General features: G+C 42.9%; 1 protein-coding gene across 2 annotated transcripts in view; it reads left to right on the top strand.

The window, feature by feature from the left end:
* Positions 1-27,656, top strand: part of GNAO1 (G protein subunit alpha o1) — a 167,339-nt gene that overhangs the window by 114,896 nt on the left and 24,787 nt on the right. For both annotated transcript variants that reach the window (XM_069965994.1, XM_069965995.1), the window contains exons 4-5: positions 14,094-14,254; positions 26,751-26,879. In XM_069965994.1, the coding sequence (XP_069822095.1) occupies positions 14,094-14,254; positions 26,751-26,879 (290 nt within the window). The remainder of the gene's footprint in view (positions 1-14,093; positions 14,255-26,750; positions 26,880-27,656) is intronic.

The following is a 27,656-nucleotide window of genomic DNA, read 5'->3' as shown; positions in this document are numbered from 1 at the left end:
GGGTTTAACTCAGAATAGCAGTCTTATCCAGTAATGGCATGTGGATGCAAGTAGTCAGGCCTCATTCCTAGATTCTTTTGCATGATATTCTTTCCTGTTGTTTTCACTCAGAAACTTGTCCTCTTTGTTTTCCTTCAGGACTGTGAACGGTGTATACCGTGTTGTAATGTAGTACAGTAGGTATGAACAGCATCAAGAAATAATCGAAAATGTGTGACGTTAATGGAGGTTTTATGAAAGCCACACTCCACTGAAAATATAGTATGACCCACCCCTCTAGACATCCTCACAGCAGCCTAGGAAGCTGAGATTTATGGTGCTGTTTATTGTGCTTTTAAAACTGCAGAGATGTGCCAACCCCCCCAGTCATGTCCCTGGTAGCCTAGTTAACCCCCCCCCCCCCCCCAGTCTCATGTCCCTGGTAGCCTAGTTAACCCCCCCCCCCCCCCCCAGTCATGTCCCTGGTAGCCCAGTTAACCCCCAGTGCCTGTCCCAAATAAAAAAATAAACATCCCACTCACCTTTCCTCCGCTCCCAAGCTGCCCAGGTCCTGTTCTCTTCCCTCTAGCCCGTGCCAGTCGTCTTCTGCAGGCGGCGTTCTGGTGGGGAAGGGACCGGCACACACAGCATCCTCCAGTGTCTGGTAGCCGTCACAGACACAGGAAGTTGCTGTGAATGCCGGTCCCTTCCCCACCAGAACGGCACGTACATCACAGGGGAGCCGCGGGCCATATCGGGAGGTCTCAGGGGCCGGATGCGGCCCACAGGCCGGAGATTCCCCACCGCTACTCTAGACATAGGCATAAGCTATTGTCAGAACAATACCTATTACATCAGCCCAGATCTTCCAAAAAGCCTCTGAATGGTGAGCGGGAGTGGCAGACTGTGTGTTCTCCATGGTCAAATTGTAACTTTAAGGTTTTGGGTGTAGAAGATCCATAGCTCAAAACTTCTGGTTCTTAGAGCATGTGATGTTTGTTAGAGATGAGCGCACCTCCAGCATGCTCGAGTTGATCCGAACCCGAACTTTCGGCATTTGATTAGCGGTGGCTGCTGAAGTTGGATAAGGCCCTAAGGCTATGTGGAAAACATGGATATAGTCATTGGCTGTATCCATGTTTTCCAGACAACCTTAGAGCTTTATCCAACTTCAGCAGCCCCAGCTAATCAAATACCGAACATTCGGGTTCGGATCGACTCAAACCCGAACCCGGTTCACTCATCTCTAATGTTTATCTTTAACACTTAAAGGGGTTATCCAGCCTTAGAAAAACATGACCAATTTCTTCCAGAGACAGCACCACTCTTGTCTCCAGCTTGGGTGGGATTTTGCAACTGTTCCATTAAAGTGAATGGTGTTTAATTGCAAACCACATCTGAATTAGAGACAAGAGTTGTGCTGTGTTTGTAACAAAGTGTCCTTGTTTTTGTAGCACTGGATAACCCCTTTAAATCCCTTTCTTAAAGGAGTATTTCCACCTGGGGTAGTTATGCCCTATTCACAGTATGCACAGGTTACTTATGAGCTATTCTTTGCATAGTCTGGATAGGGCATAACTACCCCAGGTGGAGCTTTTAACATGACTCTTTGTCTTTCAATCATCCCCGCAGAGCAGAGACATGCAGAGGCCTGGATTCCGCCTGATGCCTAGTTCACAGTGCTCTGCCTACCCCGTGTACTGGATTAAAAGCTGTTTTTCCTGGATGTCAAGCTACGGAGGAAGAAGAAGGGGCTGGTTAGAACTTCTCTGTAGCGCAGCTGGGAGCACAATCATGCTGTTTGGTTCCCTTTAAGAGGGAGATCTCTGTGCAGGTTCACAATTGACAGTTGGAATTGGGCCAACCCATTAGCTGCCAGTATGATCGTTCTGCCCTTTATTCTGGATAGGAAATTGAGGAGGAGGGTTTACAAATGGTTTAGACCAACTTATTTTAACATTATCATTTTACATGCTGTAGTGTGATAAATTGGAGACATTACTATATTCTGCTACAAAGAAATGTAACCATCTAGGGCAGGAATGGGGAAGCTTTGGCTGTCCAGGCATGATGGGAATTGTAGTTTTACAACAGCTGGAGAGCCAAAGGTTTCTTGTCCCTAATCTAAGGAATACTACTGAAAGGGTTACTGTGTGTCCTTGAAGTGACTCAATGGGAGGCTGGGAGCGGCAAGGTTTTCACTGACTCTTTGAAATAAAGGTTTGATTGGCATTCACGCTGCGGACCTTAAGGGATCACTCTACAGCTCCAAGATCAATTACGCAACCCTGCTGCACACACAGAACAGAACTGCCACCTAAACAAATCCCTGCATTACTTATACATTGGAATATATTTTCTTAGGACTTGTAAAATGTACTCGTCGTTGGCAAATCAGGTTTAAAACATTTGCCAAGAAAATGTACACATCAGCACTTTTTATGTACTGTCATTTTAGTAGTTTCTTATATTGCAGCTTCAGCTTAGGAAACATGGTGAAGGATGTAGTAGAGAACTGCATATAGGACAACCCCTTTTATACAGTCTTTGTCCCCTGCCCCCCTGTTCTTGCTGTTTCTGGCTTCCTGTAGTGTGTTGGTGGGCTTCAGCATGCAGGTTGACATAAAGGCTTTACTAGTTATCGATGGAATGCTCACATTATATCTGAATTTATATAATTGGATCAACTAATGCTGCATTTACAAGGAACTATTATCGTGCAAATTCGCACGATAACGATCGAATTTGAATGATAATCGTACATGTAAACGCAACGAACGATCAAACGACGAGAGAGAAATCGTTCATTTTGATCTTTCAACAACTTCTCAAATCGTTTTTGATCATTCGTAAAAAATTCGCAGATCGTTCTGTGTAAACAGTCGTTCGCCGATTTAACCAATGTGTGAGATAGGCTTAAGCGATCACAAAACAAATTTTCTGTACTATATAGCATATATAGCACCGTCTAAACGCTGATCGTTCTGACGAAAAAAATAGTTACTCCAACATCGTTAATAATCGGGCGAATTATCTTTTCGTGTAAATGTAGCATAAGCCATTTTTGCTTTGAGTTTCAGTCACTCCCTCTGTATCACCGTGTATTCTTTAAATTGATCCCCAAAACGTGGAGCTCAATTCTACATATTTGGGCCAGAATTAGAAAAAAAGGTGTTTCTTTACCGCAGAAACAGGGCACGTTTGTCCAGTGTCTGTCTGGGTAAAAATTCCACATATAGCCTATGGCTAAAAATTGTGCTATTTTTGGAGAAAAAAAGGTGCCACGACTATTTCTAAGGGTACTATTACACGGAACGATAATTGGCCCGATTCGGCCGATTATCGCTCCGTGTAATAAATGCAACGATCAGCCGATGACAACGATCATCGGCTGATCGTTGATATAGGTTAGACCCCATTTTTGTCGGGCGCCGACCGTGCACCTCTGCGTGTAATAGCGGTGCGTGGCCGGCGACTAACGATATACATTACCCATCCACGTTCCAGGGCTGCTCCTGCCGTCCGCTTCTCCCAGGGTCCCGCGCGCTCTAGCTTCACAGCGGCCTGTCAGCTGATCGGTCGCTCCGTTAGTCACAGGCCGCGGCGGTTCCAGCCTGTGATTGGCTGAGTGGCCTACCAGCTGACAGGCCGCTGTGAAGCCCTTGCAGTAACGATGTCCTTGCAGCTCTTGTCGAACGATTATCGGGCCGTGTAATAGGCCCAGTAAACAAGCAACGATCTAGCACATCGGCGCTCGTTTACAGGTATTATCGGGCCCTGCTCGGCCCGTGTAATACCACTCTAATTCTAGATACCCGTTTAGAATATATTTTCCGGACACCAGTGTACACAGTGGCTGCCTGTCTGCATTTCAAACTAAATAATCTGTAACACCCTACACCATGTGCTCAAGGTTTGGAAGTTGTAAGAGAAAGTGCTGAAAAGTAGAATCTTACTTGGTGATGTGTAAACTTTGCATTGCTAACTACTGTGTCATTCACACAGAATTACCATGTGCCCGTCAAACAGGCTAGCCATTCATCTGCCAGTGTACTCGGTGTCCTCTCCTGGGGCCTCTCGGCTAGTACAAGATTCTCACTTTTTTGCCAAGTATACATCCTGACAACCTCCTTGTTCAGTTGTACAGGATATGCCTCACCCTCTGAAGACCCACTAGGACTTCTGTCACGTCAGCTGTGAAAGGGGCACTTTTTTTTTCGTTCTTACGTTACAAAAAGGGATCATCCTGTCGCTAGCTGTCATTCCCTACTGTTTGCCAGCTTGTCTTCAGGAGGAGGATGGATTTAGTATATTTCTAAGGAGGTGGTCTATGATGGTATTGTGGTCCTTTATTTCATATGGTCAATAGACTATGCTACTGAGATGGCTCAAGATAAAATCCCTTAGTAGCCAAGTGACTGGTTATGTGGTGGTGTTGGTGTAGTAGTAGTAGTGGTCATGAGAATCATTCTGTGATGGTCTTTCACTGCGCCTATTCTCCATCTTTCCCAGCCACAGATACCCTGCTCATCTCTGTCCTATTTTGTCTTTTAGCTCTGCACTCGCAAGTTCAGTAAATGGGAAATTCAGTATGTGGTAAGGTGATATACATAGCCTGGTGCCCAAGCTGCCCCGACAACAGGGCAGTTCTTAGTTCCAGATGTTAGTCATTAGGTCCGTCCTGTACATCCCCCCCCCCCACCCCTGCCCTTCCTGCTTCTTCACCCATGCATATGTTGTAGCCTAGCCGTCCATGTTCATAAATGTTTGTGTCTGACTAAAAAATAATAAAACCAGGTCATCAGGTGCAGTGTCTTCATCAATCTTCAGCCATCTTAACAAATGCATAGTGACGTGCGCCCGGTTGAACAGAGGCACTGCCTTTATGTTTTCATCTAGGGCCCCCATTTCAGGTTGATAATAGATACTTGCCTTCAGCTTTGAAGAATGGGTGCAATGATGAGGGAAACTCGGCATATTGATTTTATATTAAAGGGGGTCATCCAGTTTAGTAAACCCATTGTTACATACACTGTTGATGTATTTCTGAGGTGATACAGAAGGCATGGAGGTCCCTTGGTTAGGAGTCTCACTTAGTAGCCAAAGTGGAGTGTAATCATTAAGAGTGTCTCATGCCTGGGAGGACCTGTCCTGTCCTGTCCTGCTTTACAACCCATTGAAAGAGAATTCAGTTGTGGTGGTGATGCAGACAAATACTGTACATGGCTGAGCTATCACTGCCCGCTGCGCTGTCCCTTCTCAGTCAGTCATTGGCTGAGCAAGCTGTTAGGGTCCATTTACACAGAAAGATTATCTGACAGATTATCTGCCAAAGATTTGAAGCCAAAGCCAGGAATGGATTTGAAAAGAGGAGAAATCGAAGGCTTTCCTTTTATGACCTGTTCTCTGTTTATAGTCTGTTCCTGGCTTTGGCTTTGGAAATTTGTCAGATAAATCTCTCTGTGTAAAGGCACCCTTTCTCCTGAGACAAGTTCTTCTCAGAAGTGGAAGCTGCTACAGTCAGCGGGGGACAATGGAGACGCTGCAGCAGGACATTGGGGGAGCGATGAGAGGTAAGCATAACCTGTTTGTTATATTATCCAACAGGGCAACATAATATAGAAAATTTCCTAACGCTGGATAACCCCTCTAAATCGTGATCACAGTTTTCTAGGCCCCACAATTTTCTTAGGCCCCTTCACATTCCAAAGCGCAGAAGAAAACAGTCCTTTGAACTATTCACATTCATTGGGACAGTGCTTTAATAGGGATGTGGATTGCTACATACTTGAGTCAGATCGCTCAGCATTTGAATACTGGTGGCTGAAGAAGTTGGATGCAGCCCTAGGGAGCACAGGACTCATCTACCCATCTCTAGAACCCAGCCTTATAGCTGTTTTTAGGAAATCTGCTTGTGTCAATCGATGTGCTTGCTATGACTACTTACAGAGGTTTTCTCACCCAGCTTTTCCAGAACCCTGAGTGGCAGATTGGGCTTGTTACGTAGCAGTGTACCCACTCTCCCCATAGCTGTACCAATAGGTGAATTTCCCCTAACCGAAGCATGTAAATGCCAGATGACAAATATTAGATAAATTAATGGTCACATTAGTATAATTTTGACCACACATACATCCCAATGACCGCCGCAGCCAGTAGCTGGCCCCAACAGTTCTGTGCATGTGTTTGTTGCATATTTTCTGTGCATGATATGTTTGTTGGCATAACTGTTGAGGGCGGTTATTGGCTGTACGGATCACATGGATCCCCCGCACACCACCACTGCAAGAAAGTAATCAAGGACTGCCCGGGATCACTGAAGCACTAGCGATAGGTAATTTAACAGGTAGGGAATGTTATTTTTTTTTATTTGTTTTATTATAACATTTCCAGCTCTTGACCTAATGTCCTGGATAACCCTTTTGACATTCAACATAGTGAGCCAGGTAACAGCAGCTGCTATTCAGTAACATAGGTCAGCACTGGAAAGGCACAAGCCCTGTTACAGACACCAGTATGGCTCCCTCCAGCAGCTCAGTTTATCAGGGTCATCAGATGCAAAACACTATTCCCACGCCATTATAATCTGATTGGTGTGACATGGGTGGGGAGGGTCTGCCGACTGGGACCCTCACAATGGTGCAGAAGTGGCCGTGCATATGAAATCCCCATTTTAAATAACAGGAGCCATAGAAAAAGCCAAGTGAGCGCACCCCTCTGCCCCCCGATAACTAGGACAGCAGCAGAGAATAGGCTGTGAATAAACCTTGGTATCTGATACATATATTCTCTAAGTTACCAGAACACACCCTTCGTGTGGCTTTCATTTGAAGCTGCTTCTTTATGCCTCCTCATCCCTCCTTGCTCTCTTTTTTTCTCCCTTCCTCCCTTTCCTATTCATTTTTCACACATATCTTCCGCTGGGCTCGGGCGGCTGGGAGATGAAAAAGAAATGCTGCCATGGTAACGAAGCTCATTAATGGAGCTCCTCTTGTGTCTGCACCCCAGTGCTTTCTGGGGAGGAGGACGACAGAAAGGCCGGCTATTCAGCCCCTTTTAATGTATGTGCTGTGAATTATAGGGGCCAGTAAGAAGCGACAGTCCTAGAATCAGCTATATCTATATAATGTTATACACCCAGGAATTCCTAGAGCCATGCCTTCCTGGATGTGGCTTATACCCCAGGCTTAAGTATGGTCAGTATGTGATGTGATGTAAGCTGGGAGCTTTAAATGACCTCTCATTCTTTAGAACTGTCATGCTAAAATGGGGCATAACTCAACCACCAGATGCAGAGCACTGAGACAACACTGCCTCTGGTGGACAAACCTTTTATTGTTCTTCCCCCGTGACCTGCCTGGATATAGATGACGCCTCTAGCCCAGATAACGCAGCACAGATGCTGTCCAATGCAGAACTGCATGCAGCAACAGGGACATCCTGCCTGGAATTTCGAGTTGTCTAGGTTACATCACTGCGGTTAAGCTACAATAAAGAGGTTTTTCTAATTTTTAATGTCATTGTGTAATGGAAAGTCATAATTTTTTCTAATAGTCTTTGTATTTCTTATCAACATTTCAGGATCTCCGTTTTCATTCAGTGATACGAGAGACTAAAACCAGCTCTGATCTCTGTTGCACAGCCTACTTAGTGTATTGCACCCTTCTAGCTTGAGCCATACAATTAGGAATGATCAGGCTTTGGATGTAAACAAGAACGCTTTCTTTCAGTGACATCAAGCAGAGGTCTAAAGATATTAAAATATAGTTTAAAAGTTTTAACTGGTTATTATATTTATCAAAAATATTTTTTTTTCCAACTAAGGCTTCTCAACCACATTTTTGTGTACAGTAAAAAAGATGAATTTTATCCCTTTTTTTTTTTAAATGAAAGTCAATAAAAAAGGATCAAAATGGAGGTACACAGATGCATCTGTTTATCAGACCCAGCTTTACTGTAATGTAATGCCAACATTTGCAAACTCCCTTGGAAAGAGCCGTGTCTATATAGGAGTTTACAGCAAACAATGCACATTAGGCCAAAAAAACAAGCCATTAGGATATCTGTTCTGGAGAAAGAGACAGCAAGATTTCTTCTATGCCAAAAGTCCCCTAGAACACATTGATCTCCATACTTGGAAGAAGATAGGAACAACCAGGATTCTTCGTAGAGCTGGCTGCCCCCACCAAACTAAGTAATCAGAAGAGTAGGGCCTTTGTAAGAGAGGTAGATGGGAGAGGCTTCCAGAAAGTCAACCATCACTGCAACTCTCCATCAATTTGAGTTTTACAGCAGAGTGGCCAGAAAGAAGTCTCACCACAGTAAAACACAGAGAAAACAAGTCTGGGGTTTGCATAAACCACCTTAAAGCGAATCTGCACCCACAATAGCTGCTTTTAATCCAAGATCTGTCCTGTGGTCTGTTCAGAAGGTGATGAAGTTATTGTCCTTAAACATCAACTTTGAAACTAGCAGCACCCTAGGCCTGCGCCGCCTCTCCTTTCCCTATTCTGCCCTCCTCATTATTAAGAATGCCCCCAAGTGGGATTTGTCCTTTTCAGAATTTTTAAACTACTGCACATGCGCTGTAGAGAGCTGCAGAACTGACAGGACAAGATAAAGGAATCCCGCTAGGTGTAGGGCTAGGGTACGGGTGCCTCTTTGACATGGCACTGCTAGTTTAAAAGTTGGTTTTTAGGACAATAGCTCCATAACTCCTGCCGAACGACCTGAAGGACAGATCTTGAATTGTCTGATGAAACAAAGATTGAACTTTTTGGTCTTAGTTCTACATATCATGTCTGAAGGAGACCAGGCACTGCTCGTTATTTGCCCAATACCATCCCTATAGTATAGTATGGTGGTGGCAACATCATGTGGGGATGTTCTTTCGGGACCTGCGACAGGGAGACTATTCCATTCAGCTTTCTCTCAAAACTGGCCAAAGTACTGAGAGATTCTTAATAAAAGCCTTATCCAGAGTGCTCTTGACTGAGCTGAAGGTTAACCTGACAAAGGGGTCAAACCCACCCCTTCCCATATTATCTTACAATAAAGAGAAAAATTATTGTTTTTGACTTTGTGTGGATGATAATTCAATTAGGGAAGTGTTGTGCACACAACAAAGACAACTCTGTGAATGTGCTTGAGGATTCCAACCAGAGCCCTGATTTGAGCCCTACTGAACATCTGTCCAGCGATGGTCACCATTCAACCTGACAGAACTTGAGAGGATCTGCCGAAAAGAATTGCAGAAAACCCCTAAAACCACGTGTGCAAACCTTGTGGCATCATACCCAAGAAGACTGTTGCCAAAAAGGCTTCAACTAAGTACTGATTAAGGGTGCATTCACATGTACAAGATCCGCAGCAGATTTGGAGATTCAAAGCAAAGCAAATCAAATCTACACCATCAAATCTGCTGCGGATCCTGTACGTGTGAAAGGCATATCAATGTGGTACGTTAGTTTTTCCTTTTCAATAATTTAGTGAACCTATCTAACTTTTCATTTATTATTATTATGGTATATTACGTGCAGAATGAATGAGGGGTGAGGTGTTTTTTTTAAATTTAAGCACAAGACCGCAAATAAAATAAAAAAAGTGAAAGGGTCTGAAAGCTTTCCCAATGCATTGTACAAGCCATATTAGTAGACTCCCTGTAGTATACCACACCCTGATGTGTGGTATTAGACTCCTTGTATAAGAACACTTGGTCTTGGAGCTCTAAACTATTAAACACTGAAATCTACAAGTAGCATTTAATTGCCACATTAGCTCTTAGTGTTGGAATCTGTTAATACCCCCTAAGGCTGCCTGGAAAACATGGATGCAGCCTATGGTGTTTTCCAAGACTCCCTAGGGCTGCATCCAACTTCTTCTGCCACTGGTAATCAATGCCGAGCATCCAGGTGCTTGCAGGTCTAGTAGGCAGTATTGCAGCTTACCCCTATGTTAGTGAAAGAAGCTAAGCTATATAAAAAAAGACCCCTTCACTAATCATATATAGTCTCTTGAGTCTCCTTAAATGTCTCCAAGATCAAGAATTTTTTTTTTTTTTTTTTTTAAACAGAAGAACTAGAAGAGCCCAGTTTGTGTAATTACCAGTGAGGTGTTAGGATTATGTTAGGCTAGTGTTCTCTGCTATCAGCACAATCTGATGCTTTTAAATGCCAATTCTAAGACTTGTGCTGTTCCTGTTCACATCTCCTTGCTTTCTCTGTTGGGCTGCCTCTGAGCTTTTCATTAAATGGACCCCTACTTCCATATTTAAGAGGCTGGCAGACAGATGGCAGGGACACATTCTGAGACAGGAGGGGTAGCGTGATGGCACACAGGGGACAGGAAGCTGGAGACGAGGCCCAATGCAAGATATATATTTCAAATGTAAATGATGCCCACTGTGCGCAGGGAGGGGGATTTGTGTTAAAGGTTAGACCCAGCATGGAATCCGCCCCGCAGAGAGGAGAGTTTGAGCTGTGCTGCTTACGTTCAATTAATTGGCATCTGGGATGTAATGATGCCACTCATTGAGGCGTCAGTGCTGGGAATTGGGGATGGCATTACGTCACTTAACTGACATCGCTGCCACACAGGTTCTGCCTGTGGGATACAACATGATAGATAAAGCCTGATGTCCCAGCCAGCCTAAAAAAAAAACAAATGCATATATTTTAAGGGTTTTTCTATGTATTGGATTACAGTGTATGCCATTCTGGAGCCTGGCTTACAGTAGGGTCCGTCAAGCTTCTTAACTGGAAGATAAGATATACGAGGCTAATGGCATTTGGGGTTACATGGATCACCATCTCTATGGTGTGTTGTGCTGAAAGATGGTGGCATTTTCAAGCACATGAACTTCTCTATACCGCATATCTTAAATCTTCTTTAGTAAATGATTTGTCTTTGTGTAAAAGACATATAAGGCTGGATTCACTTTGTAGTATTTTTGGTCTCATTTTAGAGGTCATTCGTAGCCAAAATGTAGAAGTGGAACTGACACAAAAGAAACCTGTAAAGATGTCCACCTTTTTTCAATGTTTTTGACCCACTTCTGGTTTTTGCTCAAATAGTGTATGTGAACCCAGCCTTATCATAGATTTTTACCTGCCACTTTTGGGTTTAGTTAAGGGCATACATGACGGAATTAAGGTGGGTCATTTGGAGCCTGTCTATGATGGATGTAAAAAATAAATGGCGATGTAAACAGGTTGAACCTTAAAGGGTTATTCTCATGTTTAATTTTTTTTTTTTTTTGTTATTTTGGACAAATCATCCAACAACACAACATTATATGCAGTTGATCCAAGCACTCTGCTTTGGCCCATGTCCAAGGACAGAAGGACAGATCCTTAGATCAGAACTAATAAAGATATGGTCATAGCCAAGACTAATGTAGCAGCAAATGTCTAGGCCATGGCATATTAGGGCCTGGGTCCTCTGGCTTGCTTCAAGCCAGTGATATGGTTTGCTGTTAGTTGTTGGGCTGTCAATATACTACTTATTGTGAAAGACAACTCTTGTGTATACTATGTCTAGGCATAGATACAAAGTAAAATGCCTGTCATGTGACAGATGACTGGTCCTCTTTGTCTTGCTCCATTTTCTGCTAAACCTGAGGAAACTGAAAGTGTCACTGAGGTAACCTTGTGATGGACGCATGTTTAGTGGTGGATCTGGACCCTTAAGCTTTTCAAAACATGCTTTCCTAGAAATTGAATTTTAGATTATAGCATATGGCCAAAAGAAGGAAAGAGACTGACAGTATCACGGCCACAAGTTCTGACCCAACCATGGGTTAGACTTGCAGCCATAATCTGGATGCAAAAATGCATCTGTATTGTGCCAGTGTGACCCCAGCCCAAGGCTTCTGTCGCCGCCTGACTTCTAGTGACATAATCGAAGGGGACTTGAGTGTCACATGCAGAACTTCTGTAATTTACCAGGTGGTTGTCACACAGTGGGCCTGCAGCATTGAGAGCTGTCACACTGTGCTCAAAGTATTGGTTGTCAGGATTAATCGCATGGAGGACTACAAGAGGAATTTTTATCTACTGTGTACTGTATTCAGGTACTTACTTTAAAGGGAATAGAAATGGAAAATCATATTGTTTAAATCAAGTTGTATCATATTGTTGCCTTTTTTAATTTTCCATTTTACTATCTATATTGTAAAATAATCATTCTAAAATAGTCCTGAAATCATGCAGTTTTCAGTCTGATCAAAGTCTGGTACTGAAATGGGTATTTTAACAGCATTTAGAGATGAGCTTTACAGCAAGCCCCATGGACCAAAGGACACCATAGAAAGGAGCTTTCCCATACAAGTAAATATGAGAGGCTTCAGGGGGCATGCTCAGTGATCTTTATAGAGGTCATTCTACAGGGAGGGGGATGCATAGCTGCAGCCCGGACACGAAGGGGTGGGCAGTAGGGGGTTAACAAGTGGTAGGGTTTAGTTGGAACACGAGGGTAGCGCGTGGTTAGGGAAGGGGGATGGAGCAGGGGGAGTGGGGACGCTTGAGGGGACCAATAGGTGAGCAAGGGATAGCGTCAGGGTGGGTACAGATACGAAGGTATAAAGGGAGGGGCTTTCTACTCACCAGCTCCTCCGGTCCCGGACCTGAAGCGCCCGCCCGCCCTGTTGCTGTGTCGGTAGGTGGATGGTTGGTTAGTAGTTCTATTGTCGCGGCAGCTGCGGAGGGGTGGTCGTGGATGGCACTGTGTGAGGAGGTGTTGGAGGTGAGATGATGAAGGTGGCAATCCCCTCTCCTTTAGGTTGTAGGGAGGTTGGGCATGGTTAGTAGTGCTTACCGCTCAGGCGGAGGAATACTTGATTCTCAGGGAAGCAGTATTGGGGCATATTTGCCAGCCCTGAGTCGGCGTGGTGCGACTGGGGAACCGATAGTTCATACTGCTGCTGGGCCATCCCTGACCTCCCTGATGGGTATGTTGTTAGGTTGGGTGGGAGTTATCGGGGTTTAAATAGTATTGTTTATATTTGACATGTTATTTATTGTTCAATAAAAGGCTGCTGTGGCCGTTATTCCAACGTTAGCAGGTGTCATGTCATCATTTGAAGGTAAAGGGGGAGGTGTATTGCGGGGAGGGGGGTAAAATAAGGGGTGGGGGGAGTGTTTTAAGTTATCATCTTAGGTAACCCCCATAATCTGCCGTACCCCTAGTCATGTGGGTACCTCTATACACTGGTGTCACCTTTCAACTATCCCTGTTTGTGGTGAGGACTGCACTGGTATTAGCCTAGTTTAAGACCTAGTGGTAGAAATAAAGACTGCTAGATTTCAGTTTTCTTTAACTATAGGTAATAAACTGGAAAATTAGTAAAAACATCACCAAAAATATGCATAACATAAAAACTTGATTTAAACAATGGGTCATTTTCTTATGACTTATTTCCTTAAAGCTGACACTACCTGTTCTGTCTGTAATGATAAGCAGAATGCTTATGACACCACCTAATAGAGTTGACAATAGATTAAGCTCACAGCTTAGCCTTTCTCTCCCCTATAGAATGACCACCTAACAGGTCACAGAGTTCACAGTGCATGCTTACAAATTTGTCCTATACAAAGAATAGGGTCTGTAGTTTAAGAAGAATAGTTCATGCTAACATAAATGTAAATATCTGTTCTACTAGACCCTGGAGGTAAGGAAAGATACTTCTCACAAGATTCCGGATGTAGTGGTTTACCATCAATTCATTTGGAAAATTTGGTCCAATTATCCGACCTCTGTGGAATCCCCATACACTTTCCAGCTTCACTTTTCCCAGCTGAGTTTTGATAAGTGATCTACATTTTTCTAGCTGCAACTCTTACAAACATGTTTACATGAGAATTTAATGATGGAAAAACCTTATAATGGTTTGTTGCTGGACAATTATATATTTTCCAGGCTATGTTAATGTGGCAGTTTAGTTTGAGCTCAAGTTCTCTTGTAGTTCATCCTGGTTACAGCTAATTTGCTGCTTGCTGTAGATTACCCCAAACTCTTCTAGATTTATATGCTATAGACTTCCCCCCTTGTGGTCGGTTAATGGGTTTTGTTTCACTGGTTGTTTATTTTATTCTGTTTTTGTTTTTTTTATGTCGTAGGCTGATGCCAAGATGGTCTGCGACGTGGTGAGTCGTATGGAAGACACAGAACCTTTCTCTCCTGAGCTACTTTCAGCCATGATGAGACTGTGGGCAGATTCTGGAATCCAGGAGTGCTTCAACCGATCCAGGGAATATCAACTAAACGACTCCGCTAAATAGTATGTGACCTGTTCTTATAGCTAAATCCTGCAACTTATGCTTTTCATTGTAAATTTTTGCCCTATTTATAAATTTTATAAGCAATCTAAAGAGAATCTATCAGTAAGTTAGGGCATCCTAATAAGGGACTTGATTAGAGATGCTTGAGTCCATCCGAACCCGAACTTTCGGCATTTGATTAGCGGTGGCTACTGAAGTTGGATAAATCCCTAAGGCTATGTGGAAATCATGGATATAGTCATTGGCTGTATCCATGTTTTTCAGACAACCTTAGAGCTTTATCCAAGTTCAGCAGCCCCCGCTAATCAAATGCCAAACGTTCAGATTCGGATGGACTCGAACCCGAACCCGGTTCGCTCATCTCTAGACTTTATGTATCCTATGGATGAGAATGTCCCTTTAACTCCATTGCCTCCATGAAATGTTCCCGGGTACAAGCAAAGCCAGAAGCCATTCTATACCCAGTGGATACTATTAGATGTGCTTACTTCCATTACTTACTGCCATTTCTCCCAGAATCTGGCATTACAGCATAAGTGTGGCTGTCAGTGACAGTAGTTGTGCCCACCTTGAACTATGTTTGTTGTACAGAAATTATAGCTTTGCATTTGACTATTCTTAAGACTCTTGTATATGTAATATTGTATACGTAAGCTCGAAGGAACGAGTAATTTGCTTCAGAGCAATGACACTTTCAGAAGTGGTACAGGCATATAAAAGTTGCTTTGGAATAAAAAAAAAAAAAGTCCTTTGGATGCAGAGGAGATTATGTATTGTAAATGCAGGGGAACAGAACCTCGCTGTAATCCTTCCATGCTGCAGATACCAGCTCCTCCATCATCCAACCACTCCCCTCACACCACCCACGACTCTCTGTGAATCATTCTGCTATCACTGCCTCCTCTTTCCTCCATTCTTCTGTCCTTTCCTCTTCACTCTCATTTCCAGTACAGGCAGGGGTTATTTAGCTAGCAGCATTCACGATGAAGGGGGGAGGGGGCTCACTTTCTCATACTCCCCCTCCTGTGATACAAATAACGTGGAGAAAAGCAATGGCTGCCCAGCTGTAATATTTCCATGTTAGAGGCTGCCCCATTGCTCCGAGCCAATCCCTCAGCATCTCAATAAATCCCTGGTTTCCATAGCAACCCTGAGATCTCTGGGCGGCTGTGCTGCCGAGAGATGGAGATCATATGAGAAGATGTGAATCTGTGTGCACATATGTTGGCAAGCTGTATTATCAGCCTTGTGCCTTCCATGCACATACAAATGATGCATATATGGGATCTGTCCCCTTATTCATGCATCTTTGTAATAGCATGTCTCAGGTAAAATAGAAACTAGACAGTATGAGGATATTAACAGTGATGTTTTCCTTGTATTTCCCTTATATGACTAGTATCCATAAAGTCAGAAAGGTATTAAAACTGAAGAGATCCTTAATAAAACAACATTATTTAAACTCCATTAAAAACAAGATTATGGTGTAAGTGTGAATGTAGAGTAAATGCATCACAGGACTATGTCTTTACCACTGGGAAACACATTATAATAATTGTTTTGTTTTGTTTTTTTGTTTTGGTTTTTTATAGCACCAATATATTCCGCAGCACTTTGCAGTGCAGATTATATCAGACAGTGCATGATAATAAAGTGTTCACACAATAGGAGCGAGGGGACACAAGAGCTGACAGTCTGTATGGCATGTGTGTTGGGATCACTACCTGACTTAGGCGGGCCTCACACTGCCTTTTTGCAATGTTTTTTTAAATCTGTTTTATACAAAAACGGCTGAAAAAAACTGATGTATTTGTGCGCATGCGTTTAGATCAGTTTTTCTGTTGACTTCCATTATAAAGAAAAAAGGTTTGAAAACAGATCAAAACACATCTGTTTATTTAGCGTACACAAAAATGTGGTCCACTATGTTTTAGAGTACGCTAAAAAAGGATGCGTTTTGATCTGTCTTTTTATTATGGAAGTCAATGGGAAAAACTTATCTTAACAGATGCACACAAATGCATCAGTTTTTTCATTTATTTTTTAGCATAAATCGGATGGGGAAAAAAAACGGATTGTAAAAACGCAGTGTGAACCCAGCCTAACACTGAATGGCCACCTCAGATCCTCAGACAGACTCATTTAGGATCATGTTGGATTCCCGTTTGCTACTGCTGCAATGCGTCGGTGGCATAGATTCAACTAGATGACACAATTATTCTGCAGGATTATTGGCCCTTGTGGAGAGAATCCCTTTTCATTCGCCACAAATTAGATGGAGGTAGATATATGTTCTACCCTGTCCCAAGAGTTATTCTGTAGAATTAAGATCTAGGGATAGTAAAGGTCAGGGAAGCAAGGAAAATTCACTATCCTGTTCCTGGAGCCAGGTCTTTGTGGGTACGGTGCATTGTTATGTTGAAGTGTCCATCTACCATGAAGAACCAGAACCAGAACTAAACTCCTGACTATTCTTGCTGCATAGGCAAAGTTCTGTCCTCCCATCAGCATTTAGATCCCTCTTAACAGTGTTTTTTCGCTGCTCAGTGATCTAACCTTTGCACTCTTTGCCCACTTGAGTCTGCCCTTCCGTTTCCCTTAGACAACAATAGCAATAGAACTATGTATAGAACTTATGTATGTAGTAGAAGGCCTACTCATACTGCTGAGGTGGTGGGCAGCACAAAGACGATGCAACAAAGCAAAGAAGATCCAGTGCTGAAGTATTAAGTAAGTATTGGTGAGTCTTTATTACAGGATAAGACACCTACGTGCTTTAGTATCCTTAAAACCTTAGTTATGACTAGCAACCAGTAGAAAACAGCAGATATTAATTTAAACACCCTGTAATACTTAGAAGGAAAAAAAAAAAAATAGAAAACGCTGACAAAGTTCATATTTTTAAAGTGCTTCAAATATCTTATAGGCTTACATGACTTTTTTCTTTCCATTTTTTATGATGTCCATCATATTAAGCTTTTAATAATTTTTCATTACAGTGAGAGCTATTCTAGTTCAGCTGGACTGATTGGCCTTTGGGTGTGTCTTTAATTGAAAACTCCATAGAATTTAATAGTAAGGTAGGAGAAGGAATTCCTTCTCCTACATTACAGAGACCCCTATGCCTGAGGAAAGTCCTTTTTAGGACCGAAACGTTGTACCCATTTTGGTCTCATGTTTCCGTAACTACTTACTTACCCTGGTTGAAGTAAAGGCTTTTTTGTCTACTTACACTGTGAGTAAACTACTTCACCTGCATTCTAAAGTGGTGTGCTGTGGCTTATCTATCCATGGCTGTGTGCCTTGGCATACTTTATCCACTATACTTTTCAATACAAGAGGCTCCTGCATACAAATGAGTTGTGTACTGTAAGCCCCATGCGCTGTGTGAATCAGAGCCATATTTATCCGGCATATTTTCTTTGCTTATTTCCATGTAAATGGGCCAGCAATCATTTCCATACAATGACCCTGTTGTTTAAAGCAACCAATCAGAATCCATGTTTACCTTTACCAGTGCAGGTTAGAAAATAATAGCTGTATTCCGAATGGTTGCCGTGGGCAGAGAGCCATCTCTCTCTCTCTCCATACTAGCTGCTCTCTGAGGACTAGTCTTTATAATCCGCACTGGATGTCCTCTTAGTATCTTTCATGTATGGCTCTCACTAGCAGCTCTGTCATCTAAGTTTTGCAGGATCTTTTTGTCCCTATTTTTTTTTTCTAAAGGGATCTTTTGAGAGAAAGGAGTAGCTACAATCACCGTATGAACTACCTGTATCAAGTATACGTATACGAGCTGAAGTTTTCTTACATGTAGAGTATAGATTTAGATTGATAGTCCTAGGGGAGCTGACTGACAACACATGATATGTGCATGATATATTACAGCACACTGGCCCAGATTTACTATAGGTGCGGCACAAATCAATAGAGACACATTTATTATGCATAGTGCACCAAAAAGACTAGTAATATTCACCTCACTCAACAAGGGCATGTGACTCAGTGCCTTTACTTGAAGGGGGCTTGGCCTAAACTTTTGGCTGTATCCATGTTTTCCAGGACTCCCTAGGGCTACATCCAACTACTTCAGCCACCGGTAATCAAATGCAGAGCGTTTGGGTTTAGAAGAACCCAAGCATGCTCAATATTTGCTCATTTAGTCCATATGTAACAGCATTGAGCAGGCGGTTTGCAGTGAAAAATAGTCCTTTATTCCCACATGACATACCCCATCTTTACCCAGAGGTCTTAATCAAGCATACAATACAAAGGTACACGGCAGGTATATATGCAAGTTACACTCTATAGGAGCATACCTACAAATGTATACACAAATCCTCTAAAAGACTGACAAGCAAACATCAGCATGTGGGACTGGAATAGCGATCATGTAAGTACAGGCGGCACTGTGCAGGTGCATTGTGCATGTATAAAATTCACAGGTCATGGTTCCACCTCCACAGTGGTCACATGATAGATGTCAAGCATACCCAAGCACTATTGTTAAAGGGGTATTCCTCAAAAAAAAAAAAAATCTTTGCAAGATATCATAGTACCTAAAAAAGTTAAATATATATGCAATTTGATGTTATTACGGCCTCTGCACCATTTTTGATCTTTTTTAGGTGTCTCACCCCCTGTCAGCACAAAAAAGCTGTTACACTGAGACTTCTCTGTCTTGTTTACAAGACAAGGTCACATGTCCTCTGTCTCTGTTTTGGGCTGGGTTGTGTAAATATTTACTGCTGCTAACCCAGCCCCCTGCAGAGACACAGGACAGTACAGGCGTGTCTCTAGTGTGAGGGGTGATGGGAGATACAGCAATGGATCAGGGAGAGAGGGAGAAATTATGACAGTATGGAGGAGGGGGAGGGAGACATAGGAGGTGTGGTGCATGCTGGGAGTTGGAGTCTCCTGGCCAGTGCCATATTTAAAAAGCATGACAGAATTTTAAAAACTTTGATATGGAGAACAGAAGCATGCAACAATGCAAGAATAGTGTCAAAACGCTCAGGGGGACACAGTGAGTACAACAGGGTTGCTTTTGCAATTCTTTTTTTAAACTGCATTGGGTGGAATACCCCTTTAATAATAAGAGGCAGAGGTGGAATTATACATTTAAAATAAAGAACACCACAGTAAAGTGAAGCCATAACCTGACTATAAGATCATTCCGTGTGTCACTCACTTGGGGAATTCAATAGTGACTAGGGGCAGTCATTATGATTAATATCTATGGCATGCCAATAAGAGTGGTAAGGACTCTGGTTGCCTTTTAGTATTACCAAGAGTCACTTTCACGGTCATGTGACTACTTTGGAGATGGAACCAAGTGGCACTAGAAAAGCAAACACAGTAGAGGCTGTATTCTATGGAAGCTCATTAGTGTATCATATTATTTTTCAGGACTACTGCAGAGTACATTGTTTGAACTGTAATAAAAATTTTGGGCATCTGTAGATCATGTAGTGTAAGGGTCCTATTACAAGGATCAGGAACAGGCCAATAGTGTACTGTGTAACAGGCCAGGCTTTAGCCAATGAATAACTAAATACTTACAGTATATGGTAGCTGAATACGGTGCAACAAACACAGTTTGTTGCACATCTCCCTCGGTAAAATGGAATGTGTGGCCAGCCATGACTAGGAAGGTGTCTGCATGATAACTGAGCTATGTAATAGGCTTCTGGCCATGTAATACTACCCTAACTTAACCCTGTATGAGAATTAGAAATTTTTAGTAAATCTTGGCCGCTGTTCTCTATGTCAGATTCAGCTTCAGCTCTACATCTACAGTATGTGCACACCTTATTCTTGTGTGGGGCAGCACTGGTAAAGCCAGGCTAAAAGTTGGGTGCAAGCTTTAGGAATCAAACTACATATATATAATTTTTTATATACTGTATATTTATTTGTTTATTTTACTTTTATTTGTTTGGTAAAATGAAAGGTGGAATCTGATTGGTTGCTAGAGTCAACTGAGCCATTTTCACTTTACACCATGTTTGATAAATTTCCCCTATAGTTTATATCCAGATCATAACAATACAACCCATACCCCTATCAACCCCTGCCCCTCCGACCCACCCTCTGACCTTTATTGCCGAGAGAGAAAATAAAGGGGGAGGGCAATCCTGTGCCAAGCAGTATATTCTTCATACTATTATACTACTCCAGTATATCGAGCCATGCACCCCAAATAGAATAAAATCGCTTCACTCCTTTCTTCTTCGTCTTATAATAACTCTTTTCTTTAACCCATGTTTTCCTAATCATATTTAGCCACTGTTCTGTGGCTGGAGGAGAAGTATTTATCCAGTTCTGTAATATCACTAGGCATGCTAAGAATAGTACTTTTGGAAGAGTGGAGTTAGTACCTTTTATCATATAGCGAATTACCCAGGATCATACATAAATTATAGGGCACGACAATACCAATGCGTTTAGAGATATGTTCCGTCAACTTTCTCCAGAATTTCTGAACTTCTAAACAGCTCCACATCATATGCGTATAATTTGCACCTTTCTCCATACACCTGAGACAAGCATCCTGGTAGTGTCTACCCATCCTACACAGAATGTTAGGGGGGGAGTGCAATCTATTAATTATTTTTTATTGAATAAGCTGATGGTTCCTGTTAATAGAAACTCGATCACAATTAGTAAGCACGCTGTCCCACTCTTCGTCCAGTATCGTCCCTATTTCTTTTTCCCATACCTCCTTTTTAATCTGCCTCAGATGCCCTTCCATGCTCTCCAGATTAGTATTATATATACCCTTCATTTCTCCTCTCTTATTCCCTCTACTTTTATCCAAAGTGTCAATAATTTTGTGGTCCTGTATCCTAAATACATCCTTATTTATAGTGCATTGTGTGGCATGTACCAGTTACAAATAAAATCTATAAGAGTTGCTCAACAAAAATTCCACCTGCAAGTCATCAAATGACCTAAGTTTCCCTTCTACAAATAATTGTATAATCTTCCACTAGGGATCAAACTACTTCTTAAAAAACGCAAATACCGGTAGATCCAGCAGCACTCCAGAGTAAAGAATCAAGAGTTTTTTGCACAATGTGGAAAAAGAGCAGCATTTCAACCTTACAGTCAGGTCGTCTTCATGCTCAAAGTTGCCTCTTTTCCATGTTGGTGCTATAAACACTTGATTCTTCATTTGGGAGTGCTGCTAGACCTACCTGTATGTGCATTCCTCATTTATAATGCTATAGCTACACAGGCAACAATCAGGGCCACAGTGCTAGAACATCACTAGAGCTTGCTATGCTTGCACTGAAAGAATTGCCAACATATAGGGGGAGAGTTATCAAACGGTGTAAAATATACACTGGTGTAAACTGCCAGCAGCAACCAATCACAGCTCAGCTTTCAGCCCTGATAAAATGAATGAGGAGCTGTGATTGGTTGCTGTGGGCAGTTTACACCAGTGTATATTTTACACCCTGTGATAAATCTGGGCTATTCTGTACTTCTTATGTTGACATGTGCCACTGTGTAGACATGCTGTGACATGCATTAGGGTCCTATTAGACAAAGCGATTTTCAACGATTAACAGTACATGATGCCAAAAGAGTTTGTTTATTGTTAACCTGAAATCGTTCAACATATTACACTGAACCATGATCATTATTTACGATTGTTACTATGATCGTTTACTCCATCTGATCCCAGCAAATGAAGAAACAATGTGGAATTACACTAATCGGTTAGTGAACGAATGTGGAATTACAGCGGGCGATTAGCAAACGATTAAAGAAGTCCGGCCAAAATTAATTTTTGATATGTTGTTACTTATGAAAAGTTATACAAATTTCTAATGTACATTAATTATGGGAAATGCACATATAGAGCTATTTCCCTTAATTTAGTAGATCAGGAAGTGTTAGAAATATCTCTGAAGAAGTGACGTCACGACCCAGGGTGTAATTCCTATGGAGTGTCCAGCAGGGGGCGCTCTCTATATAGAAGTCTATGGGACTTTATTGTTTCTATGGGTTTCTATGTAATGTAATGTAATGTAGTGTACAGTGCTTTATTGAATGAATACATCTATGGAATACTTTGGGGAGCAAGTGTCCTTGCTCCCCAAAGTATTGCATAAATGTATTCATTCAATACATTCAATACACAGTAAGCCCGCCGATCCGCCGCATTTCCGCCGAATTTCCGCCGCATTCCCGCCGATCCGCCACACGCTGATCCGCCGCATTCCCGCCGATCCGGACCATATACATTGAACTACAGCTCCCATCTTCTGCTTATAGTATGAACAGGTGATGGGAGCTGTAGTTGGGTAATGGATATGACATGCCGCCGGGCGCAGGGGGGAGCCGCTCAGTACACAGCAGCTCTCCCCCCTCCTCCTCCTCCTCCTTCCGGGATAACTTCCGCCTATACCAATGCTGACTCCCTGCCTGGCCGCCGCTCTCCGCTCTCCCCCCCATACATACCGGCTCCCGATGCATCCTGGTGTCCGCGCTGATGCCGGGAGCCGGTATATGTGAGCGGAGAGCGGCGGCCAGGCAGGGACTCAGCATTGGTATAGGCGGAAGTTATCCCGGAAGGAGGAGGAGGAGGGGGGAGCGCTCCTGTGTACTGAGCGGCTCCCCCCTGCGCCCGGCGGCATGTCATATCCATTACCCAGCTACAGCTCCCATCACCTGTTCATACTATAAGCAGATGATGGGAGCTGTAGTTCAATGTATATGCGGCGGATCAGCGTGTGGCGGATCGGCGGGAATGCGGCGGAAATTCGGCGGAAATGCGGCGGATCGGCGGGCTTACTGTGTATTGAATGTATTGAATGAATACATTTATGCAATACTTTGGGGAGCAAGGACACTTGCTCCCCAAAGTATTCCATAGATGTATTCATTCAATAAAGCACTGTACACTACATTACATTACATTACATAGAAACCCATAGAAACAATAAGGTCCCATAGACTTCTATATAGAGAGCGCCCCCTGCTGGACACTCCATAGGAATTACACCCTGGGTCGTGACGTCACTTCTTCAGAGATATTTCTAACACTTCCTGATCTACTAAATTAAGGGAAATAGCAGTATATGTGCATTTCCCATAATTAATGTACATTAGAAATTTGTATAACTTTTCATAAGTAACAACATATCAAAAATTAATTTTGGCCGGACTTCTCCTTTAACAATGATTTTAGTGTCAGCACCAAACAAACAATAAATGACTTCTCGTCGGTTGTTTGATCGTCACATGCATTTACATGAAGCGATATAGCCATAATTTACACTATAATCACCCCGTGTAATAGGGCCCTTGCTCTTAAAGAAGTATTTCAGGATTAGTTTTTTTGTTTTTTTTATTTCTCCCTCTCCTGCATCCTGGCACATATACTGATGATGATCAGTGTCCCACGGCGCTGGTTTCTTCTGATCTTTTGGTGCCATTCAAACCCCGCTGGCACCCACATGACTTTTTCACTGACTTGCCCGCGTCTAAGGAAAGCAGAAGTCTATTACAGACCCTTCCAATGCATCTCTATGAGAGTGCTGTCAGAGAGATGTATTGGAGACCCTGACTTCCATCCTTAAAAAGCCCTGGAGAAAAAAGAGGGTCAAAAAAATTGTGGGATCTGAACGGTATCGTAGGACCGGAATGAAGCCACGCCGGGGGACAGTTAGTAAGTAAATGTGCCAGCCTGCAGTGGGGGGAGAAATAAAACAAAAAAACTGGAATGCTTTTTTTATCTCTTATATGTGCAAAAAAAAACTCCATTTCATTTTTTATAAATAATAACCCATTTTGTTCTCAGTGTCACACTGCCAATCCTTTCATTACAAGTGTCATCAGCGTCTCTGACACTTGACAAGTAGATTGTAAATGGAAGAATTTTTCTGCTTCTGACCTTGCTTTGACATCACAATTGACATTAATGTAGCTAAAAGGGCAATTCTGACTGTAGTCAGCTACCACTGAGAATAACTGCAAGCATTGCAGCAATTTAATGGGTGCTTTCATGAAAACAGGCCCAGATGGCATTTAGATTTGCATATGTAGTAGAACGTGCATGTGCACTTAAAGGGGTATTTTGATTAATACTTTTTTTTATCTTTATAAGTTATTTAACTTTGTTATATAATTTGATATTTTCTCCCCCTTACTCTATGTGGGGCTCTCCGCACCACCCACAAGCTTAGATGCTGCACATTCGATATGTACCTGTATAAAACTTGTCTGTGTCTTCTTTCTGCTCTAAAACAAAACACAAACAGAGGGCGCTTCCTGGTGCAATATAGTCAATTTCAGAGAAAAGCGAGCAGTAAAGACCCCCAGGAGGGGTAGACTGTACACTCACCTACTAGGGTTGTGCTAAATAGGCACAACGCTAGTTAACGCATAAACTGCACCACCGCAGCACACAGGAGGGACCACAACAGAACGTTGAGTAGAGGTAACCAAAGGTAGTTTTCTGCCAGGACCCAGCAGATGATGGATTGTCCTCTTACAAACGGGCGCAGGTGGTGAAAGCGGCAAACTTCAACTCAGCCGTAACCATTAGGAACACGGTGAACACGGTATTATATGGATGAATGCCGCTCGTGGTGAACCATATAAAAAGTTTTTTATATGGTTCACCACGAGCGGCATTCATCCATATAATACCGAGTTCACCGTGTTCCTAATGGTTACGGCTGAGTTGAAGTTTGCCGCTTTCACCACCTGCGCCCGTTTGTGAGAGGACAATCCATCATCTGCTGATTCCTGGCAGAAAACTACCTTTGGTTCTTTCTGCTCTAAAATCACTTAATTTCATCAGTGGACAGTGTCACGTAGGCGGGGCTTGACAGCATTTTGGCCCCCTTTCCCAACTGCCGTGAAGCCCCGCCTACGTAACATTATTCACTGATGAAATGAAGTGAGAGAAAAAGGGGGCTGACAGTATCACAAGGAAACTGTACTTTTTCTTTTTTACATTGAGTGTCAGCAGTAAGGAATGACACTGCCCATTTGCTGCCACCAATAGTTGTCAGGGAACTGCAATATCCATTCCATTGCATGTTAGTATTCGAATAGACATGACACTTGAGAAAGGAGCCTTTGTGACCAGTGCTGCATCTTACAGCATAGTATAGCAGAGCAGCTAGGGGAAACGTGGTCAAAGTGTAAAAAAAACTATTTCTGGGAGGAGAAACAAGCAGGTAGCAATCCAGTCAGTGACTACGTTAAACTCTGGCAAAAGTCACACAGTATTTGCAGCTTGCCACACAGTATTTGCAGCAATACAATATGACTGCTAAATCTGATTACACCCCAAAATTTACCAACAGAGAACACTCAAAAGCTTTAGCTCTGTGTTCAGCACCTGGGACAGTGCATTTTGTCAGTTAGCTTTACATCATAGGAGAACTTTCCTGGTTGTTGCAACTTTTTGTGTTGATAACCTTTGAACCATAAACAAAGAGATTGCAAATCTGATTGCGACAATAGATTTCTAAGACATTTTTGGTCTTGAATATGCTACATGACACGTGTGGTAGCTTTCAAAATGGCCGTTATGTTGCATACATAGCCTAAAAGATAGACACCCTCCATGCATTACTTGCTGGGGTGTTCAGATTTAGTTTTCCCTATTAGTTTTTGTCGCAAAGAACATACAACGTTGGCCAAGTTCATTAGCATGCAGAAACATGTGTAGGCCCAAGAAGCATGTTCCACCCCATGAATAGCATGTTCCACCCCATGAATAGCATGTTCCACCCCATCTCTATGCAGTCCATCTCCTTTGCCTGATGCTATGGACAGGAACATTACCAACTCCATCTGGAGATGGCTGTAAAGATTATGGGGGAGATTTATGAAGACCAGCGTACAAGTACGCCATTCTTATATTAGGCCCTGCCCCATTTTCCCTGGCAGGGTTCACTAAAAGGTGCGCGCCTCTTTGAATCCGGCCGGCCGCAGTTCGGCACCCGGCATACTAAATCTACACCTGCTTCAGGCAGGTGTAGATTTTTATCATGATTAACGCCTGCGAACAGGCGTAAATCGTGTCAAATGAGGCGGGGGAGGAGGCCACGCCTCCTCCCCACCTTAACATGCTCCCGCAAGCTCCCCCAGCCCATCCATCGGGCGAGCGGGGCGTACAGCAGGTGTACGCCAGGGAGAAGGGCCGAATCTGCACCTCGGGTGGACGCTTTGTAAATGTCCACCATGTGTATGGAAAGAGAATTTTCATATGAACAAATCCAAGCTGAAGAAATGCACTTCTGGCTCTACAAACATTTGTCTCTGGTTTGTTAGTGTTGTCTTATACAGGTATTATGGGGTTTTACACACCATGTCCTAGGGATGTTCTGTTACTTTTTCAGAAAATATTAATGTCTGAAGTATACAGGTGACTTTTAAGCACTCATGTTCTGTCCATTGGGTCTTTGTATGCGAATATAAATATACCTATGAAAAATATCCTAAAATGGACTTTTATCATTCCAGCTACCTAGACAGCTTAGATCGGATCGGAGCAGGCGACTATCAACCTACAGAGCAAGACATTCTGCGAACCAGAGTGAAGACCACTGGCATTGTAGAAACCCACTTCACCTTCAAAAACCTTCACTTCAGGTTAGTTCTGTGAACAGAGATGAACAATCATGGGAAACAGCAAACACATTGTCAGTGGTTGACACAGATAGCCAGTATGGTGCTGCTGTCAGAGGAAGATCCCATCCAAATAGTGTTACTGGAATATTACTCTAAGGATATGTTCACACTAAGTAAAACAGGCGGAATTCGGAAAGTTTCCGCCTGTCTCAGTGTGCCTTAGCTTGTCTATGGGGGAGCACATGCTCCTCCGCAGCCGCTGCTTTCCGCAGCCCCCGTTTTCGCTTAAAGAAGTGACATGTCACTTCCCAGAGTGGAGAGCGGCGGCAGCAAAGGAGCGCCCACCCTCTCATTCACTCACATTGGGACACTGAGCACGGGGGAATTCCGCCACAGAATTTCTGCCGTATTTGCTCAGTGTGAGCCTACCCTAATGCAGTGTCCCCCAACTGCAGTCCTCAAGTACCCCCAACAGGTTATGATTTAAGGATATCCTATACACTTGTAGTGATACCTGATGTACCGACTATAGTTCTGTCATCCATGAGATACCGAACTAACTGTCTAGAATAGAGTTGGATGCAGCCTTAGGGAGTTCTGGGAAACATTGATACAGTATATGGCTGTATCCATTGTTTCCAGGCAGCCTTACAGCTGCATCTAACTTCTCCAGCCACCGGTAATCAAATGCTGAGAGTTGAGATCCAGACAAACCAGAATGTGCTTCAAGTTTGCTCCTGTCTACTGGCAGGCATGCCCAAATCAGTGGGATCTGCAAATGGTATGTCTCTTAAAGGA

The sequence above is a fragment of the Dendropsophus ebraccatus genome, chromosome 4 (genome assembly GCF_027789765.1).
Source record: "Dendropsophus ebraccatus isolate aDenEbr1 chromosome 4, aDenEbr1.pat, whole genome shotgun sequence".
NCBI lineage: Eukaryota > Metazoa > Chordata > Amphibia > Anura > Hylidae > Dendropsophus > Dendropsophus ebraccatus.
This window is presented reverse-complemented; position numbering and strand designations above follow the sequence as displayed.